Source organism: Poromitra crassiceps (genome assembly GCF_964638095.1).
Source record: "Poromitra crassiceps genome assembly, chromosome: 6".
Classification (NCBI taxonomy): Eukaryota; Metazoa; Chordata; class Actinopteri; order Beryciformes; family Melamphaidae; genus Poromitra; species Poromitra crassiceps.
Window position 1 is genome coordinate 30,580,875 of NC_139627.1, and position 21,969 is coordinate 30,602,843.

At 43.9% G+C, this 21,969-nt stretch overlaps 1 protein-coding gene across 1 annotated transcript; it reads right to left on the reverse strand.

The window, feature by feature from the left end:
- Positions 1-10,498: 10,498 nt before the first annotated feature.
- On the reverse strand, positions 10,499-16,597 carry LOC310778948 (Krueppel-like factor 7). The gene is made up of 4 exons (XM_083639420.1): positions 16,274-16,597; positions 13,572-14,172; positions 11,076-11,199; positions 10,499-10,857 (listed from the first exon to the last, which is right to left on the reverse strand). Exons 1-4 carry the CDS (start codon positions 16,370-16,372, stop codon positions 10,806-10,808), a joined length of 876 nt encoding a protein of 291 aa, XP_083495546.1. The 5' UTR covers positions 16,373-16,597; the 3' UTR covers positions 10,499-10,805.
- Between the last annotated feature and the right edge of the window lie 5,372 nt (positions 16,598-21,969).

Here is a 21,969-nt window from a genome sequence, read left to right on the forward strand (position 1 = left end):
AAACCCAAACTGTTAAAGTTTTAATATTTGTCTTGTGAGAATGTAACATATATGTGACCAGTTTATCAGAATAACGCCTATTGGAAATCTTTAACGAGCAGCGAGGACCGGGAGCGCTGACTGTGATCTGTCACCCTACTGCTACTGGCAGTGAGAAAACACTGTCGACTGCTTTTGTAACTAACGTTAAATGCCGACCGGGTACAGCCATCGGCTCCTCGCAGCAGTAACGCTATGAACATGTAACTGAAGTTGGCCGCAGTGTAGCTTAATTCTGAGTGTTGCCAAACTTCATTCATACTGACGTTGTATTTGGTTGCCAACTCGCGCACGGCATCGCGTGTGTCGCCTGTGCAGGCACGTCAGAGTTTCTGAAATGTGCCGTTCCAAAGTGATTACATGGAGCGCTCAGCGGGGAGCGTCACCAAGAATTTCACTCTGGAGGGTGGTTTTAAAATGTGTCGTTTCCTAAGCGCGAATTCGCCGTCGCCGTCTTAACGGGAGGCACTAACGATACAATAATTCCCCGTTTCCATAGGAAACTGTCCTCGTGTAAAGTGCCCCTAAATCTGAAGACGCCACCCTTGCATTTCCGTGTTTACAACCCATAAGCATCTTTCCTGAACCGATGACGCCATAGCCCCACCACTCTCCACCAGCAACAATAACAATCATGGCACTAGCGTTCGTGCTACAGCAGCTACTGAGCCTGTTAGGGATCTTGCCGCAAAATATAATGCTCCTCTATTACCACCGTCAGCAACAAGTGGACAGGAGAACAGCGTGTACAACATCCTCAGGGCTCCACACAGCTGACTCTTCCCATCCACCCTCCCCTCCCTTCATCGGATATTTCCCAGAAGGCTTAGCGACGGCTACATTTTTACAATAACACAAACAAAATCAGGCTTAACGTGTTAGATAGAAATTATATTTATTTTTAATACAACATGCAATTCTGGAATATTTTAATATTGGACAAAATGAAATGAAATGAAATGTAAACCCTGAGTGTAACCGACATACTCGGCTTGCCCTATATATAGCCCTCACAAATATAACGTGAATAGGGAAGTGAGAGGTTTGAGGAACACACGGTTGCACTGTGATGTCTGTGATGTCCGCTAGTGTCCACTCCAACAAGACTTTAGCTTACTTGACGCGACTTTTTCCAATAAAAACACATTTATGCCATGAGTTTATATAATGTATATGTATGTTGCATCATTTAACCTGTGCTGTGTTGTGCAGGAGCGGCCAATACGCTGGGATGTGTTTGCAACATGTCTAAAGATCATGGAAGTGGATGATATCAGGAAAGTCACCGATAGTTAACGTTCTATATTGTAGGCTACAGGGAGATCATCAGCCCTGCTGAACAGCTCTGCATTTGCCTGTATAGGTTTAATCATTTTATTCATCGACATGGCAAACCTCCCCGCAAAGCCAAGGGTTTAAGCTGCTTGCTACAGTGAGATACACATTATAGACTGTGCGCCCCTAGTGGTTGAATGCCATTATTGACGAGATTGTCTTATTCTCTGTTTTTGGTGTACTTTGTGGCAGCGTTACAGTGCCACTTACCAGCCTGGCATATATTCTACAGCGGTTTCAGTGATATTCAGTGGTTTCATGTGGATACACACATTTCTTGAAACAATTCCGTGTTTATGGAAAACTTTTCTGAAACGGAAAAAAAAAGATCGCTTCCGTCTCCGTGTGGACATGGCCTAAATCAGCGCTATACATATGTCTTTATGCCTACACTCACAGAGAAAGACAATCAGTTTGGTCCATTGGTCCATTTTAATTAGTTAATCAGCAATTACTCAGTGGACAACTCCCACACAGTGCAGATATGCTGTTAATGGTAGGGATGGGCATTTCTAGCAAAAACACTATTGGAAATTCGCTGGCCAAAGTCGACTTTTAATCGAAATTCGGGGGGGGGGGGGGGGGATGTAATTTTTTTTTTTTTTTTTTTTTTTTTTGTGAGTGAAATGTTGTATTGTCTCCCCTGATTCTAAGCATAGTCGAATCGCTTGGTTTGAGCAAGTAAAACAATTTTTATAAGCATTTTAAGCAAGGTTTATGGAAAAATGAATGGCGGATGAAATCCCATGAAGAGGGAGAGGTTGCTTATAAAAATTGTTTTACTTGCTCAAACCAAGCGATTCGACTATACTTAGAATCAGGGGAGACAATGCAACATTTCACTCACAAAAAAAAAAAAAAAAAATTCAATAAACGAATTTCGACTTTCAATAATAGAAGTCGACCTTGATAATAACAACGATTATTCGAAAATTCGAAATTCGATGCCCATCCCTAGTTAATGGCCTCCTTTACTTCATCTTAATTGCTCCCTAATTAGCCATTTGATTAACTCTTTTAATCTGGGTGTCACGGGCATGGGTATGACAGCTCACTCATTGACAAGTTAGTAATGGCACCAATTAAAGATGTTGCCACTCGCAGCAGCCTAGCAGAAGCCATTTGGAGGCAGGGGAGAGCTATCTATTCATGAGATGGTTTGAATTTGTAATAAAGACCTAAATTGCCACCAATGTTGAGACTATAAAACCCTTTATTGTAGTTATGTGATGGCTGCACTCTCGCCAGTGGCAGTCTCCAGAGCCCTCTTGTTCATTGGCCATTCATTTTCAGACAAAACAAAATGCAAGACAGCAGCGAACAGATCCTACCATTTATTACACATAGCCTATTACATTCTTAAATAAAAATGCTCCACTTAACAGTTCTTGCATAGATATCTTACAATACCAATTTAAAAAAGAATTATGAAACAGACCAGTAACAAAAATATTTTTTCTTCTTCCTTAAGAACATCACCATACTAACATCATATAATAAAATAATATAACCCATATAATAAAATAATATTTTAAACACTTTGTACAGCAAAAAATAGCAAGTAAAAGAATGCTAGGATCCAAAACAGAGAAACAAAAGTGACTGTGACAATGACAGGAGGAGAGAAAGGTGGGTGAGGGAGGGAGACATGTGGAGTGAAGGTATGTTAGGAGGGGCAATACGAAAGGTCTCAGCATTACAGAGCCCTTGTAAAACCCTGTAGAATGGATGCCAGAGATGTTGTGATAGTAAAACAGTATCTCCTTACTTCTCCTTGTCTTCTACCCGTTGTATTCCATCCAAGAACATGTAGTGCTGCGACCCTTAGGTTTGAATGCACCTTGTGTCAAGGTGCAAACTAGTAACTACAGCTTTGATTAAAGTACTACACTGATTTTTGGCAGTGTGACTCATTGGTCACCTCACCCAATATGTGTTTCAACCCATTGGGATTGGCACCGAAATCATCTGTGTCTCTGGTACATAGCTCTGTACGTTTTAGCATAGTAGAATATGTTAAGTAATCGTAGGTGAAGTAGCATTATGCTAAAAGTGTGAAAATGAGAACTTGTAGCAGCTCACATCGAGTACCAGGAAGCACCAGCCCCACGGACAACATGAGTGTAACCCGCCCCGGTGCACTCTCCATGCGGGGTGAATTTCTCCCTTGCTTCGCTGCACAAACAAGTATCTCAACTTTCTGGTGAGAGACGCGCGGTTTCAGTGAAAAGACCCACATTCAAGTGTCGATAACTAAAGAACGAAAGAAGGTAGAGCTGCACAATATATCGTTTCAGCATCGTCATCGCAATGTGCGCATGCGCAATACTCACATCGCAGAACGCGCAATGTCATAGGATAAGGCAAAGTAACTCAAACATGTCATGCTATAACTCTTTTGCTGGTTGAGCTGGTTGATACTGATACTGCATTAGCACACTAGCATCCTGCCAATCACTCTGGCTGCAGCTAAAAACACTTGCTGCTATGTCACCCACTACCTTCTTAAAGGGACAAGGCTTGATGAGCTAATCAAGTCATTTGGTGAAAATTCCTGTATTCTTTCATATCGCAATATATATCGCAGAAACCAAATATATTGCAATGTCTGTTTTTTCCAATATCGTGCAGCCCTAAAAGAAGGCAGAAACAAACTTTTCCCCCCATGAAAGTAGAGGCTTCGTTCTGTCTTTTGGGATATTTGGTGTTTACATAGTCATAGAAGAAAATATTCTGTGGGTCATGGAAAATCACTGAAAATGCTCAAAAACCCTGGCGGTGGCTGGCGACTTTTGCTTTGGGGAATAGGGCTGTGAATCTTCACTGGCCTCACGGTTCGATTCGATTACGATTCAGAGGGCTACGATTCGATTACGATTATCGATGCATGTCGATGCATCTCGATGCATCTTAAATCGATGCATCACTTTTTTTCCCAATACATGATTTCTTTTTTCTCACTTTCTTTTTTCTCACTGTGTGGCTACTTTTAAAATAAAAGTGCATTTGGAATTGCATTGTATTATGATCCATAATTAAAATAAACAACTGCATGTACTTCCATTATATTTTATTTATTATTATTATTATTATTATTATTATTATTATTATTATTATTATTATTATTATTATTATTATTATTATTTTTATATTTTTTAATAATCGATTTTTGACATTTGTGAATCGATGCAGAATCGTGCACGTCCGCATCGCGATGCATCTTATAATTGATTATTTTTGACACCCCTAGTGGGGAATGAGTTAATTAATGAATGTGCACAAATAATGGGCACTTATCGCCCATTATGTATTTTTAGCAACTCGTTACCAGTCTCTGATTTCATGATAGGTTGTTGAATGCCAATGTGATTCACTTGTGCTATAAGGCTATATTGATAGGCTAGTTGAATGCTTCATTGTCTATCATGTGTGAAGTGGAGCCGTGGCATCACACTTTTCACAAAAATTGCGTATTGCCACTTCACATGTCGATGGTAAGGGGAGCGTTATCAAATCATTTCACTCTGGAACCTGGTCTCACTTTTGTGTGTTTTCAGGCCCCGATAACGCCATTGTCATGGAAACAGAAGACCCAAACACAACCAAAGTTTGCCAGTTTATGCAGGGAGCATTGTCGCGTAAACTAGGCCTGATAGAGTACAGGTGTGTCAGAGCAACGCGATGACAGCAAGCCTACTTCTGAGAGAAAAGAATGCCATGGGAGGGAAGTGAGTCTGAGATCTGTCAGACATTGTCGAAGGCGATTCCAATGAAAGGGGAGAGGAACTATGGATTATATTTGAATCCATGCTAGCCAGTACATTTTACACTTAAAAAAAGAAATGGTCATTTTCAGCACATTTATACAGTACATGTAGTTTGGGACAAGACCATCGACTGTATAAAAATATGGATGGAGTCACCGTGGATGTCATCCATTGTGTGGCCATCGCCATCTCGGGGTTATTGCGCAGCTCACGCAAGACAGCATGAGACCAGACGTTTCCCAGAGCCGCAGTTCCGCCTATTGGTCCATGATTGACGAGCTGCACCATCACTGGGCAGGCGACCTGTCAATCATGCCCAAAACAGTATTTTCTCTTGTCTATTTTACTCTAAACAGGTGATGAATTATATACAAATCCACTCCCTTTCAGAACTACTGTTCTGAAAGTTGAAAGTTGAAATTAGCTATAGAGACCAAAACCGTTTTTTGAACAAGGCTGTAAACATGTTTAATCCTGTTGTAAAGTCTGAACGGAGAACGACTCCCTTTTGGAGCCAGCCTCAAGTGGCCATTCGAGGAACAGCTTTTCAGTATCACTTCCATGGCTTCATCTGTCTAAGCCTGAGCTAGCCCAGTGGACAAGACACAAGTATAACTTTGCAAAACAACCTAGAGACAAGACGTAATCACATTATGCTGTTATTAACATAATGTTGTGTTGAAAAGTATCACATATGTATGTATGTATGTTGTCCCAAAACCCGCCATACAGATGTGCTGAACTTGACCATTTTTTAGAGTGTGAATCTAGGCTAGTCTGACATGACTTCCTCGAGAATGCTGTGGCTTCATTCATTTCATTCGTTCTGACTAGAGTCTGTGAAGTCCATGTGTGTCTATAATGTGACCTATGTCATTGAGCTCCATGACTGCCCCAAATGACTGGAGTCAGTGTGAGATGCAGTGTGCGAACTACGGGGGAGCTGTTGGCTGTTGGCTCCCCTAAAAAAAAAAAGAGACCCCCTGAAAACATGACTTGTGAAACTTTGGGGGGTCTCTAAAATATTGACTATATATATATTTTCCCTTTGTATTTTCGATGTTTTTCCTGTACCTTATCATGGATTCTGCATAAAATTACGCGATTTTGATATGATTCCGAGTGTGCTTAATCACTGTCGAATTCACAGTAAGGATATACCAAAATGCATGTTATTCTCGCCCTCACCACATCGAGCGTGGCGGCGCTGCCAGCACGGTAGGTGCAAATCAAACGTCACTCACGCAGGCAGGTGGAGTCAGGCAAATGAGATGAGGAAATCAAAACAATTAATTGCGCGGCACTAACTTGAATTCGCAACTTAAGCATGTCAAAAAGAAAACAAGGGAGCCTTACAAGCTTTGGGTTCACTAAGAAGAACAAAAATGAGGAACTGCAACAACAACACCAACCAGTTCCTCCAAACGTGGATAAAGAAGTTAGCGATCTTACACCACCGCCGGCTGATGTTGTGGGGACTGACTGTATCGGATGTGCTGACTGAATCAGACTGTGAAGAGAGGCAGTCCTCTCTGAAAAAGCGCAGCAGCTGTCCGCACCGAGGCGCGCACGCGTCCGGTTGCACCCGCCCCCCCCCGACAACGTGAAGTGGGCTCCCCCGAAAGTCACGGTATAGTTCGCACACTGGTGAGATGTAAACCAGACCAAACCTAAAGAAAACATTAATATCAGCCATTGCTTCAATAAACAACTCATTCTCTGAGGACGCGTGTACAAACACCCCAAAAACCTAATAAAAGTGCTACAATCCCCATCCTCTATGATTGTACGTACTATAGGGCTCGTTGTAAATCCCCTTCCATTTCACAATGTTTTGGCATGACCTTGTGATAGTAAATTTTACTATCACAACCTCGAGCAACATCCAAGCAGAAGAAAAATAACCATTGTTATAGCTTTTGCAAAAACAAGTGGCAACCGCCCAAGAACCAAAGTACCAAATGAAAAGTGAGACACTGGATTCGTCTTAATCTTGGGTTGTTTTTACAGTGCATTTAGCAGAGAGACAGTTTGTATATATATATATAGAGAGAGCTGCCAGTGGAGACAAGAGCCTCATATGGAGGCAGTCTTCCTGAGCAAGGAGACCCTGCTGCCCGTGACTAAGGGTACTAGGGCTGTTCCTGGACGTTTTTGGTATTGATTGTTCGGAGCTGCACCATAACCCCCTCACCCAGGGTTAAGGTCTCACAAGCAGTGAGCCTGGGCGTGTCTGTGAGCGCTAAGGCAGGGGTACAGATAGTTGTGGGTGGATGGGAAGGCAGCGGGAGTAGTAGTAGAGGTGGTAGATTCGGTCGTGCCCTGATTGCGGGGCAAGTTATTTTTTTGCTGCCTGCAGTTGTTTGTAACCATCCAGCATGTGGGCAGATGTTTGAACTGAGAACAAGCTCATTTCTCACTTGACAAGATTTTGTTAGTTGGTTACCTCCAGCTGACAGCTAAGATGGTCTTCTGCTAAACAACTGCTGCTAAATCCCTACTGAGGAAAAAAAAAGTGGGAGCAGAACATATAATTCCAGAAATTGTGTGTGTGTGTGTGTGTGTGTGTGTGTGTGTGTGTGTGTGTGTTGATAATTATTCCTTTATCGGTGTGTGTGTGTGTGTGAACGGCATGTTTATGGTGTATGCGTGCCTGTCCTGTGTGCAGAGTGTAGAGCGAGACAGAATTGTTTGAGTTTTTTTTCTCCAGTCTGTATTATTTTATCTGCATTTTTTGTCTATAGAATAAAAAGTACTGATAATAATGTTACAAAAAAGTCAGGAAACAGGCAAGTCTGACTTACCGCATTCAAGACAACTCGTACGGCCCGTAAATTTCAACACGGAACCTGTGCCCCCGACATATTTGCATTCACGAAAAAAACAAACACAGGCTATAGGTTGCTATAGCAACCCATGTTCAGTTAACATTGTAGCTACCTACTAGCTAACAATGTTAACCGAACATGCTGAATGCTGAATTTCACAAATTGCTCTAATCAGAGTGAAACGTACTGTAGATGACACAAACACATAACATTACATAATTAATTCATCAAATGTTGTGTTAAAACGTCAACAAACGTCTTTATAATAATTCTGTGATTACCATTAACGATACAAGTTGCCATTTTGATGTGGCTATGACGTCAACTCGGACAAAGCAGAGCTCTGGATGATACCTGAACTTCCGATCTGTAATTCCGACCTGGACGTTCAATTCACTTTTTACAGGTCGGAACCCACTTTTTTCCGGCCGTCCGAGTTGTCATGAATGCAGTATTTGACCAGGCTGATATGAACGTGTCCATTCTGCCCCCAGAGATGGGAAGTAACCAAGTACAAATACTTCATTACTGAATTTAAGTGCGCTAAAACTCATTACTTTAGTTTTATTGCATGGCAGACAAAAACGTTTATCTCTCGTCTCGCGCTCTCCCAGCTTTCACGCATCGTTTTTTACACAAGTAACTGTACTTCTACTTGAGTAAAGAATGTGTACTTTTCTCATCTGTGTCCAGAACAAATACAAAGCCAAAAAAACAACCGGGTTCCAGTTTGTAGATAGCTCCTCTGCCTGATTGGCTGGCATCGGTAGTACGGAGGCCTCGGAGGGTCACTGGTCAGCTGGATCGGCCGGCAGGGCACAAAGAGCAGAATGGAAAACAGAAGGTGCTTCTCTCCACTTTCATTCCAGACCAAAAATACAAATCCCTCCCAGAGTTTTGGACGATTCCTGTGTTTTTCCCTGTCTATCACATGCCTACAGACTGTCCATCAGCTGCCTACAGACTATTGTAGGCAGAGAGAAAGCCTGTGCACACATTCTGTCTCACTTTCAGGTCAAAAGCATCGTGCACTTTTTGTTTTGTTCTGATCACGCTCAGTGAGTTTTAAGACATTTTTTCCTAACAATAATAGGAATTATTGTCTTTTTCTTTAAGAAAACAAAGGCAAAAAAGTGTCGCTGCGCAGTTCTGTCAGATAGCCTGTAGGTGGCAGGCATCTTAGTGAAGGTGAGAGATAGAAGCACCCACTGGGGGAGAGGTTGATGCCCACTGACCCAGATTCCAAGGGCGCACCCAAACGCCCTGTCCAAGCCCTGGGTCGTTTCTTGCAGTCCCTCTCCTGTATATTTGGCATTGTTGTTTTCCTCACATAGATTACTGAAGCTGACCTTTAAAGGATGGCTTTACCAATAATCAACCCACTTTGTATCATTATAATCTCGGTAATATAAGCACATGGGCAGTGTTTACCTTCTCTCACGCATCACAACAGAACTGCAGAAGTTCTGCTCGAGATGCGGAATCTGCTCCGAGGGTGGCTGTTATTGTTTATTTTTTATTTTTTTAAGTATGCGCACATCCACAGAGAATCGCATGGAGAGCATTAACAAGCCTTAATGACTTGCAGCTGGCAGAGGCTGGGTTTCTGCAGGCAGCAGCGGGAGCATTTTTCTCCATGAGGTAAACAGAGAAGATAAAAGACTGCCCATGTGCTTATATTACCGAGATTATTAATGATACACAGTGGCTTGATTATCGGTAAAGCCATCCGTTAACTGTGGCAGATGATGATTTCTTATGTTCCGTGTAGGACAGACAAAAACTAAAAGAAACAGTGGTGTCATTGAAGTTGAGTCAAGACACTAGGGGTGCTCCGATCCGGCTAAGCCACGATCCGATCCGATTCCGATTCCTGGGGTCACAATCCGATTCCAGAATCGATTCTTGATTCCAACGATTCTCGATTCCAACGATTCTCGATTCTAGAATCTAGAATCGATTCTCAATTATGTAGTTTTATATTGCAATAACACACAAAGGTAAATATAAGACAAAAAATTACAAATGTATTAATGCTGAACTTCAAATTCAACTTCTGTATTACAGTCAGGGCCTAAATTCATTTTGCAAACTAGGGGGGAATTCCCCCCTTATGTTCTTCAGATAAGATGGATTTATAGGCTGGGGGGGATCTGTAGACTTTGAGAAGGATTTATAGATTTTGGGGGGAATACATTAACCAGAGTTCTTAAGTGCAAGAGGTGGTGGCACCGTGGCAGTACAGTACACAAATGACATGAACATTTGGACACTTATTCAGCCGGTATCTTGCATGGTTCAGGTGCACTGTAATTTTTTTTTTTTTTTTTTTTTTTTTTAACGATTTTAAGAATCGATTCTTGGGAGTTTGGAATCGATCCAGGAATCGTGGCATTAAGAATCGCGATCCTTTCAGAATCGATTTTTTGGAGCACCCCTACAAGACACGGTTGTGTCTTGACTGTTTGAACAGGATAAGTGTATTGGTTTGACAGTGACCAAACCCCGGGGCTCACAGAGACTCACGGGATGATCACAGAGGGGGCGTGTAGTATAGTGTGTAGAGTGTTTGCTATTGCAATTTCCCCTCGGGGATCAATAAAGCTATTCTGATTCTGATTCAAGTGGTTGATTTGAACGAAAAACGTCTAGCTCCTCCTTGTCTCTCACTCTGTCCCCCCTCTCTGACCGCACCTCAAGGAATTGTGGGGCGGACGGTGTTGCCCTCCGGGGCATGGGGGGCGGGGTGTTTTCGGGATGGGGTGGTTGGTAGTTGGACTCCCCATCTCTCTCTCCTTCTATCTCTCCTCCTCTCCCTCTCTCCGCTTTCCCCTGCTTAGACATGCCTCTTCATGTGAAGGGCCAGGTGGTCGGACCTGGAGAAACACCTGGAAGGGTAGAGGGAGACACAGGAGAAACCATGTCACAAACATTCTGCTGATGTGCAAACAGCAGCAAAACAACAGCAGGCAATTCCATCTGGTGTCTGTGTGTTGGCAACCATGGTGGAGAATGGGCTTGACTGTGTGTGTGTGTGTGTGTGTGTGTGTGTGTGTGTGTGTGTGTGTGTGTGTGTGTGTGTGTGTGTGTGCGTGCGTGTGTGCACCTGTCGCAGTGGTTACACTTGAATGGCTTGGACCCGGTGTGTTTGCGGTAGTGTCGCGTCAACTCGTCACTCCGGGCAAAACGCCATTCACAGCCCTCCCATGAACACTTATAGGGCTTCTCACCTGAGAGAGAGAGAGAGACACACACACACACACACACACACACACACACACACACACACACACACACACACAAACATCGAGAGAGATGTGTGTGAGGAAATCGGTGTTAATTTCATCAGCAAAAACTGTGCCGAAAAACCTCCGTAGACTACCTATTTTCACTGATGAAAACTTGACATTATCTAAATAAAAACAAAGTTGTGATGACAAAAACTACGAGAAAATATATTGTAATGTATGTAAATATATATATATATATATATATATATATATATATATATATATATATATATATATATATATATATATATATAACTAAGCCAGTTAGGTTTTAGTAAAATAAATCTACCGTATAGGCGATTGAAATCTTATGCTATTTAGTCAACTAAAACTAAAACATTTCAGATGACTGAAATATGACTAAAACGAAATGGCATTTTGGTCACTCAACTCAAACTAAATCTAAATTTGCTGTCAAAATGAACACCAGAAGAAATCTGGAGTAGGCTACCATCTGAGAAGTGGAGGACCAGAGCTCTGCTCCTACTTATGATGATCACAAACCAGAAAAAGAAAAGGTGCCAGCCCCCCGGCAGGGTGGCCGTCTGGCCGATGGCCGATTATATAATGCAGATTTTTTTTTTTTTTTTTTTTGCATTTGATAAAATACAATGATTTAAATATAATAATGAATGAGAGTATTTGGGTAAAAAAACAAGTAGCCTATAATTCCATTATCCATTCATGCACATTAAGAATGTAACAAATACATCTAATATAAGAGGGTTATCTTAGCTAGTAACATGCAAGAGAGTTTTGGAGACGATTTGTCTCACAAACTCTCTCAATATTATTACAAAAGAGTGTGGGCCTGAAATTCTGCGTGGGATTGCTGGAATCACGCATATTTTCAGGAATTTCCTGCATATTTTAAATTTATAATGCGGGACTAATCCCTGTTTGCGGGGGCTGATGTATATGCATGTAGTAATCGTGAACCTCGGGTATAAATTGTCACGCTACATGTTTTTACCCTGCCGGCATGTCACACTACATGTTTTTACCCTGCCGGCATGTCACACTACATGTTTTTACCCTGCCGGCATGTCACACTACATGTTTTTACCCTGCCGGCATGTCACACTACATGTTTTTACCCTGCCGGCATGTCACACTACATGTTTTTACCCTGCCGGCATGTCACACTACATGTTTTTACCCTGCCGGCATGTCACACTACATGTTTTTACCCTGCCGGCATGTCACACTACATGTTTTTACCCTGCCGGCATGTCACACTACATGTTTTTACCCTGCCAGCATGTCACACTACATGTTTTTACCCTGCCAGCATGTCACACTACATGTTTTTACCCTGCCGGCATGTCACACTACATGTTTTTACCCTGCCAGCATGTCACACTACATGTTTTTACCCTGCCGGCATGTCACACTACATGTTTTTACCCTGCCGGCATGTCACACTACATGTTTTTACCCTGCCAGCATGTCACACTACATGTTTTTACCCTGCCAGCATGTCACACTACATGTTTTTACCCTGCCGGCATGTCACACTACATGTTTTTACCCTGCCGGCATGTCACACTACATGTTTTTACCCTGCCGGCATGTCACACTACATGTTTTTACCCTGCCAGCATGTCACACTACATGTTTTTACCCTGCCGGCATGTCACACTACATGTTTTTACCCTGCCGGCATGTCACACTACATGTTTTTACCCTGCCAGCATGTCACACTACATGTTTTTACCCTGCCGGCATGTCACACTACATGTTTTTACCCTGCCGGCATGTCACACTACATGTTTTTACCCTGCCGGCATGTCACACTACATGTTTTTACCCTGCCGGCATGTCACACTACATGTTTTTACCCTGCCGGCATGTCACACTACATGTTTTTACCCTGCCAGCATGTCACACTACATGTTTTTACCCTGCCGGCATGTCACACTACATGTTTTTACCCTGCCAGCATGTCACACTACATGTTTTTACCCTGCCGGCATGTCACACTACATGTTTTTACCCTGCCATAATAATCAGCCTTGTGAGCACAGGCAGCGGCTGATGCCGATTATTTAAAAATGCCAATAATTGGCGCTAATAAGTTTCTGCACTTTTACATGTTTATCCCTTGGATTTCGTTGTCTTTTATATCAATAATAAAATCAATCAATCCTTTACTTGTAATGAGGGTAATTAAATGTGTGTGTGTGTGAGTGTGTGTGCGCACGTGTGTGGGTGCACCTGATCTACTATGAAGCACCTCATTCAATGGAAAGGAATTGTTTCAAAAGATCGGGTGGTGTGTGTGTGTGTGTGTGTGTGTGTGTGTGTGTTACCTGTGTGGGTCCTCTGATGTGCCTTGAGATGGGAGCTCTTGGTGTAAACCTTCCTGCAGCCATTAAACTGGCAGCGGTGGGCTCTCTTCTTGTTCTCTGCTACGTTTCCTCCGAGCCCCCCCCCTCCCCCCTGCTCACTGTCACTGAGGCCCCCTCCTCCTGAGCCGGGCGGGGAGGGCAAGGGCAGGGCTCGTGCTGCCACCAGCTTAGCCGTGGCTAACCCCACCTTGTCTAGCCCACGCACCTTCTTAGCCACCAGTTTGAGTGTGAGCATGCCGTCCGCCATGGCCGTGAACATCTGCGTGGGTTTGAGGGGGCGGTGGCCCAGCTCCGGTGACAACGGCGGCGTTAGGGACGTGACAGCTGCGCTAAGCTGTGCGGCGGTGGTGACACCCCCCAGGCCGTGCTCCTTGGTGCTGAGGGGTTCTGCCTGTACTAGCAGAGGTGGCCCATGCTGATCGAGGAGGAGGAGGGGATCCATCAGGTCCTGCTCCCCGCTGTCACCACCCTGCATGAAGGCAGGCGTTAGGAGCTCCTGGTCAAACAGCTCCGAGAGGCGCTTGGGCTCCGTCTGGAGGTAGCGCTCCAACTCTAGGCATGTCTAGAAGAGACGGAAACACAAAAACAAGACTTTATACCTGGTTGTGGTAGTTCACCTGCCTGGAGGAGTTACCCCTTCACTATTCCAATCACACCGTCATATTGACCATTCACTGCCAGGGTTAACTGGGCTTAACACAAGTCAAGTAATCTCAGTATTAGCCAGTGTTAACTTTCAACACCAGGTATTGAAATAACTCTGGGTGAGTCGTGAGTGTTAACACGTTCACTGCCAATGACGATTTTGTTTTTTTGACGGTGGGATGTGCATCTAACCCTTTTACATCTCTTATATAAGTATTGGACGTGTACAACGTGTACAACCCATTCCACCGACCCACTAAGTGGCGACAGTGCTTTCCTGACTAGAGGAAGGCAAGCAAAAAGCAGTGTGACGAAGCCATTCTCATGAAAATGGATTGGCGAAAACGCTTTCGTTTTCGCGCTGATTGCTGGCGATGCGGGATTGCAAATTTGCATAATAGATTACGGGTGGAACACACTTTGAAACACGCAGCATAAATATGACCAGAATCGCAAAAGCTTCATCAAAGCTCTCAACCAAAACTCCAAGAAGCGAGCGAGTCCATCCAGACTTCCTCAAAGAGCGGCCGCGCAGACAGGCAGCAGCAGCAGCAAAGCAGTGAGACTGGTGACAAGCTTGTGACACGGCCGCTGCAGCCAAGAAGAACGCCCACGGAGGGAGGAGTTGGAAGCAGAGGGGGGTTTCCTGCTGTTATGGAGGAAATTACTGTTCAAAACTATTGTTTAGATGTCTGACGTCTTACTGATGCCAAAAATGAATGGTTAAAGTGACTGTTCTATCGAATTTCACAAAAAGCCGTTTATCTCTGAATAATCTTTCTGACGCTGAAACCATGCTGTATTCAACTGCTAATGCTTACATAACTACTAACTCTACAAACTAACTATTTTAGACAGAGAAAGCACACATTCTATTAGTTCTTTTGAGATATTGTGTGTTCACAAAATCTTAGCAGAAAAGAATCCTCGGGTCTTGAAAGATGAGCCAGAATCCTCAAAAAAACCCTCTGGCAGAACCTACCTACAGTAAAAAAAAAAACGTCTGGCAGTGAATGTGTTAATAATTTAACACTTTCAAAAGTGTTCATTTAAAACTTAAGAGTGGATGCATATAGACACTTTTCTAGTGTTAAACACTCTGTGTTAATTTAGCACTGGTCATTTTACTGTGATATGAGCACACAAGGATTCAGACAACGTTATAACGTTACTGTATGAGACAAGTAGCTAATGTTTTCTAGTGTTCATTACAGCCAGCTTGGCCAGCTATGTACAGTCTTGGGATGATAAGAATCGAGATTGAGTGGACATAGTGGACAAGAGTTTCTATTGCAGGTGAATATCTCTACTAGTGCCAATATTAGAAAGTCACTAGTAACGTACATTTGTAATTACTGCCTGATAAATAAGTTAGTAATTGAGCCAACATAGTAAGATAGCCTATAGCTACTGTGTGGCCATGCTAAACTAACACTAGCTGTTAGTCACACTCACCAATCAGCCCAGACGGTCAGACACAAGCAGTGTTGGGCAAGTTACTTTCAAAATGTAATATATACTACATATTACTAGTTACTTTAATTTGAAAGTAATAAGTTACTTTACAATATTACTCCCTGTAGCTCAGGAGGTGGGTCGTCCACTAATCGCTTTGGGTAAATGAGGTCGGTTCGATTCCTGCCTCCTCCAGTCTGCGTGTGTCCCTGGGCAAGATACTGAACCCCAAATTGCTCCTGACCCGATGGTGTGCCAGCACCCTGCGTGGTAGACATTCAGTGTATGAATGTCTGTGTGAATGGGTGGATGTACCTACTGATTGTAAAGCGCTTTGGATAAAAGCGCTATATAAATGCAGGCCATTTACCATTTGACTGAGGCTTTAGCTGAAACTACTACATCATTCAAGATAACCTTAAGCTCACAGGCTTTTCCTAGCTTGCGTGCGTGTGTGTTCTCCTGTCAGCGGACCACGCTGCGCTGCACGTGAGCAAAAAGAGCACTGTGCTGCTTCACCAGATCCACACACAGAGAGAGAGAGAACAGCTAAATAGACATACCTGCTGCCAGTTGTCTTCAAGTGAAGAGGCAGAGAAGTAGCCCGTGTCGTGGACCAGTTGGAGCTCCTGGAAGATGCTGTGATCCCCCAGCACGTCCATGCTGCTGCCTGGCCTAGCCCGGTGCTGCGCGGCACCCGGGACAAGGCAGAGGGAGAGCCCCAGCCGGTAGAGAGCCTCAACTCACTCTGTCACAGCAGCTTCACACACTGACTAGACTGATAGTGATACATCCAGAAGTGAGCTGGAGGAGAGCGTATGCATGCACACCTCACAGACACGCTAGGCTGTGGCTGCTTTCATTTAAAAAGAGGAAGAAAAAGAGTGATATCCTCTCTGCTCTCCACTCTCACTCTCCTCCTCTTCTCTCACTTTCCTCCTCTCCTCTCACCCCCCCCTCTCTCCTCCCGTCTCTGCCCCTCTCTCACTCCTCTATCTCTCACTCATCTCTCTCGCTCTCCCCTCTCACTCCACCCTTTCTCTCCTCCTCTCACTCCTCTCTATCTCTCACTCCTCTCCTCTCTCTCTCCTCACACCTCTCTCAATCCAGGCTCGCGCGGGGTACGGGCTCTATTTCCGCATTGCCAGATTGCAATCCTGTGTGTGTAAATGCCAGGTTGCCAGGTCTTCTCTGTGTAAACGCCATGCAGGTTGCCAGGTTTGTTCCTCCAGCCAGCAGACAGAGCGCGGCGAGCGTGAGCCGGCCGAGCGGCGGGAGGGAGGGAGGCGGGCGGATCCACATGTCAGTCAATTTGGTGGGTGGCCTTATAAGGTAAGCAGGGTTGATGATGTCACTGGGAGGTGCTGAAACAGGGGGAAGCGGGCGGAGCTCGGCAGAGGGGAGAGACGCCTTTGGCTGCTTGGAGCTGTCGCTCCAGCCTACATGGCTCTGAGAGGGGGGTTATTTTTAGAGGCCTATATAAACCACAGGCATTACTCTAGCAGTCAATATGAGCTACACAGCCGGAGAGGATACAAGCTAGAGCGCTTCTGCCCACAGAAAAGCACTCCAAAAGCCTACAATACTCTTATTTAAGCAGAGAGAAGCATTCCAAAAGCCTACAATACTCTTATTTAAGCAGAGAGAAGCATTCCAAAAGCCTACAATACTCTTATTTAAGCAGAGAGAAGCATTCCAAAAGCCTACAATACTCTTATTTAAGCAGAGAAAAGCACTCCAAAAGCCTACAATACTCTTATTTAAGCAGATAGAAGCATTCCAAAAGCCTACAATACTCTTATTTAAGCAGATAGAAGCACTCCAAAACATAGGCGAAGTTTGAACTTAAGGTTGGGGGTGCAGAAAAAATATAGACGAAAATTAATAATTAGGATACCAGCACATGCATTTTCATATCCCGACTAATATGCCCAATGAGTGATGGAGCGAGAATTTTCCTTAGAAATCAAACTCAAATCAAACAAACCGGAAACAGATAGCCTAAGCCTACTGTAAGCTATTTTTATGGAGGCTTTTATTTCGATGTCCGGAAACGGAAGTAAGTGTGGTTTACTCTTTCTGTCTGGCTCTCTCCCAAGTAAACGGATGGCGGCATGTCCCAGTAACTAGCGGTCTCAGACTCATTATTTCATCCATAAATATCAATATATAGAGAACCCAAAACACTCGGTCACATTGGTGGCAGCGGTGGTCGAAGGTGACGTTAGGGGTGGTCGTATCTGGCCCGCGGTTTTATTTTGGATGTGTTGAGCCGTGGTTCGTACTGTTTTAGTTAGCTTAGTTAGCACAGAAAAGCTAACGTTAGCCACACGTGGAGTGAGCTAGCATTGCTGTTCAAGCTAGCCGTGGTGGAGGTTTCCCCAGCGAGAGCAATGGGGGGAAGCATTGGAGAATGACGGAGGAGCAGCGGTCGGTGATGCGGAGCTGTCCGGTGGAGATGAGTGAGCTGGTCGGTGAAGGAGCCCGGGTCCAGGCCCAGGCCCTGGAGGAGCGCATGGATGGAGGTGCTCTGGAGCTGCGTGCCGGAGAACCGGTGTCCTGGGAGTTCAGCTGGGTCGCTATGGACTGATTTGAGGATGACAGTCCCCTAAGTTCTGAACTGTTCTGGGAGTGTTGTATGTTGTTTAGCCATGCTGTTTGACTTGTTTTATTTTATTTTTCTGTAAGAAGCATTTTTCACGGTGAAGTAGCCCAGGTGGAAGAGAGTTTGTGTGGGATTCCTGACTGGAGTGCTGGGGACACTGCACATGCCTGGTGATTCTTCAAATGGAAGCAGCCTCCGCTCACCTCTTCATACTCCCTCGCGGTAGGACGAGGTCGTAGGGTGGGGAGTCGCTGGATGAAGAGCCGCTGCTCACTGGAGACACTGGGACTGTTGGTGTTGCGAGCCCCGGGGAGCCACAACGGAGTGTCGTTCTAAGGAGTGTGACACTGATGGGTTTTTTTTTTTGTCTCGCTGTAGTCGCACCCTGTATAGTGTGTAAAGTCCGCTATCATTATCAGTTGCATCTGTCGATCAGCTGAATAGTGTGTCATACTGTACTGAGACTGTGCGGTTATGGTTATGCAACAGAGCAGAAGAGGACAGCAGCAGTCTGCCTCCATCACCTTGGAGCCACTTCTACCGTTAATGTGAATTTTTTCCCCTGTCATGAGCATGTTTCACATTGTATGGCCTGTAGCACTGTAAGCCTTAGCATTGAGTGACGATTTTCCCCCCTCTTCTGTACCTCGTTTAAAAACGGGGACGTTTTTTTTATAGAGGGGGGGGGCGTATGTAAGCTATTTTTATGGAGGCTTTTATTTTGATGTCCGGAAATGGAAGTGAGTGTGGTTCACTCTGTCTGTCTGGCTCTCTCCCCCGGACCAAGTAAACGGGTGGCAGCATGTCCCAGTAACTAGCGGTCTGACTCATTCTTTCATCCATAAATACAGAATATAAAGAACCCCAAAACACTCGGTCACACTACAATTTAAATAAAGGAGACTGGTGAAGGTATAAAGCGCGAGCACACACGCCTCTCACGGCATGGAGAGGTCATTACGCACACGTTCTATCTTCTGTTTACAGCAAATCAGACAAGATTGTGCGAGCGTGCATTTTCCTTTTTGTATACGTGGGTAATAATCTGCATATTGAGTGTGCATTCTGCTACTCCGCAAATGATGTGTAAAATGGTATATTTTAAAATATCTGATTGCAATTATAATAGGGATGGAATTGAATGTCTACATGTTATGATGTGTAGGCTATGATCTAAACAAGTGAGAAAGTTGCTATAAAAGAGAGAGCTATGAGTGCTTGAGCACTGAACAGTGTACTGTAGCTTACGTTATGTACAGTGTTGTAATTGCCTATCATGGGTGCACATGTGAGATGCCCATGCAGGTGAGGCGGTTGCATCCGGCTGCCATACCACAGTAATGGAAATTAGACCAGAATAATATTGTTTTATAATAAACATTGAAAATAATCACAGTCACACAAGTATTCTACCCTTTATCTAGACCAAGGCATTACAATAAAATATTACTTCTGTGTTATAATTAGGTAGATATTTAAATCCCTACATGGATTTTTGGCTATGGCCACTAGGGGGTTCAGTGCACCCCCTGAACCAACACAAACTTCACCCATGCTCCAAAAGCATACAATACTCTTATTTAAGCAGAGAAAAGCACTCCAAAAGCATACTCCTATTTAAGCAGAGAAAAGCACTCCAAAAGCATACTCCTATTTAATCAGAGAGAAGCACTCCAAAAGCCTACAATGCTCTTACTGTATTCACCTTATTCTGAACGCCTTATGCGCAAGCTGTACTTCTGGTAATTTGTGAAGCAACACCGGTTGCAAGTACTGCGAGAGCGTTATTATAGCCCACTGCCCAGCCACTTCTCTGGGAGTAATAGTCCCATTTTGTGAGAAGCAGCAGTGTGCCTGCCGCAAGGCATCCAGTCTGCCGGAAAGCCATTAGAAGAAGAGATTTGAAGAAGAAGAAGAGGAATATTCCCCACCTGTGAGGCAGCAATGTGGCGCAAGGCATCCAGTCTGCCGGAAAGCCATTAGAAGAAGAAGAAGAAGGGGGCAAGCGCCGGCTAACAACTATGAATCAAGCGAAACACCCGATGGCCCGGGTGCTCAGCACCAGGAAAGGTAGGGGACTCAGTGGTCACCACAAAGTACGGTGGCCCTGTTAGGATATCCTCATACCTACATTATAAGCCATCAATCCTCAGAAAAAGCAATGTCAGTTATTGTGTCTTATAGTAAACAGCAAATCGGACTAAAAAGTTGTCAAGTCTCAGATCACCTGACAGTGTGCCTGTATCAACGCAAGCTTCAAGATCTGAGCCAGGCTCAAACCCAAACATAAAGCAGACGGGTCCGCAGACCCTTTAGAGGGAAAACTTGATCACCACGGACGGAGCCAGACTCCCCACTGTGCATTGGCTCGGCCCGGATCGAACCTCTCCAGCAAGTGAGAGAGCTGAAGGTGGGAACCGATTCCCCCCAGCTGCCTGTCAAAAAGCCGGTCCCGCCAAACCTCTATAATAATGGGTTTTCCACAAAAAATGTGCTCATAAGCTGGGAGAGCGTGAGACGAGTAAGACACAATGTTACCGTACATGGTTTTTGCCTGTCGTGCATTAAAATAATTAACCAGCCTGTTTTGAAAATGTAAGGAGTAGAAAGTACAGATATTTGTGTTTAAAATGTAGGGAGTAAATGTAAAAAGTTGTCAGAAAAATAAATGATCAGTAAAGTACAGATACCTGAAAATCCTATACAGTAACAAAGTATTTGTACTTTGCTTCCCATCTATGCATGCATCTCAGGATTTACAACACAGCCACCTGAGGCCTATACCACGAAGCAAGATTAGCGGCTTAGCGCGGTAACTTCAGGTTTAACCCTGGGTTTGCCATGCTACGACGCTAGTTCACTTCTTACTGAGCACAGCAAACCTGGTCCTGAGCAGGTTAAGTTCCAAGGATAAGATTAATTAAACCTTAAAAGGCACTGCCCACGAACCAATGATTTTCCTGGAAAATCAGCAGTTTGGAAATGGCCAACCCCTTTCTGGAAGAGATGCCCATCGAGGAAGGCGCACGGATTGTGAGGGGGCTCTGAGGAGAGAGTCTTTAACGACCGCCAAGACCAATTTAATCATACAGAAGACTATTTATATGAGAGGTATCATTTCTCCAGTGAGGGATTAAGACATCTGTGTGATTTGCTGCAGACGTACCTTCCAAATGTGACTCGCCGTAGCCATGCCCTAACTGCCACAGATGGTCTGCATCGGCCTGTGCTTTTACCAGTGTTGGGCAAGTTACTTTCAAAATGTAATATACTACATATTACTAGTTACTTTCATTTGAAAGTAATACATTACTTTACAATATTACTTTCTGTGTAGAGTAACTCGTTACTTATTACACTACTTTTGCATTACTTTTACCAAAACAACAGCTGCAGCAGAATGTCATTGCCGCCCCGGAACCATCTCGAAAAATAATTTCAACCGCCTTGAAATCAGTGTAAACAATCCAAAATTCTAAATGTTATTCTTTTCCTTTGTTATTGTCATCTATAGTGGTTATTTGTATAAAAACACACAGTTTGATTAGAAAATGATTGTATCTTTTTTAAATTTGTGCTTTCATTTAATCAAATGTAACTCAATTTGAGTTACTTGACAAAGTAACTGGTATAATATTACTGAAATCCTATAAG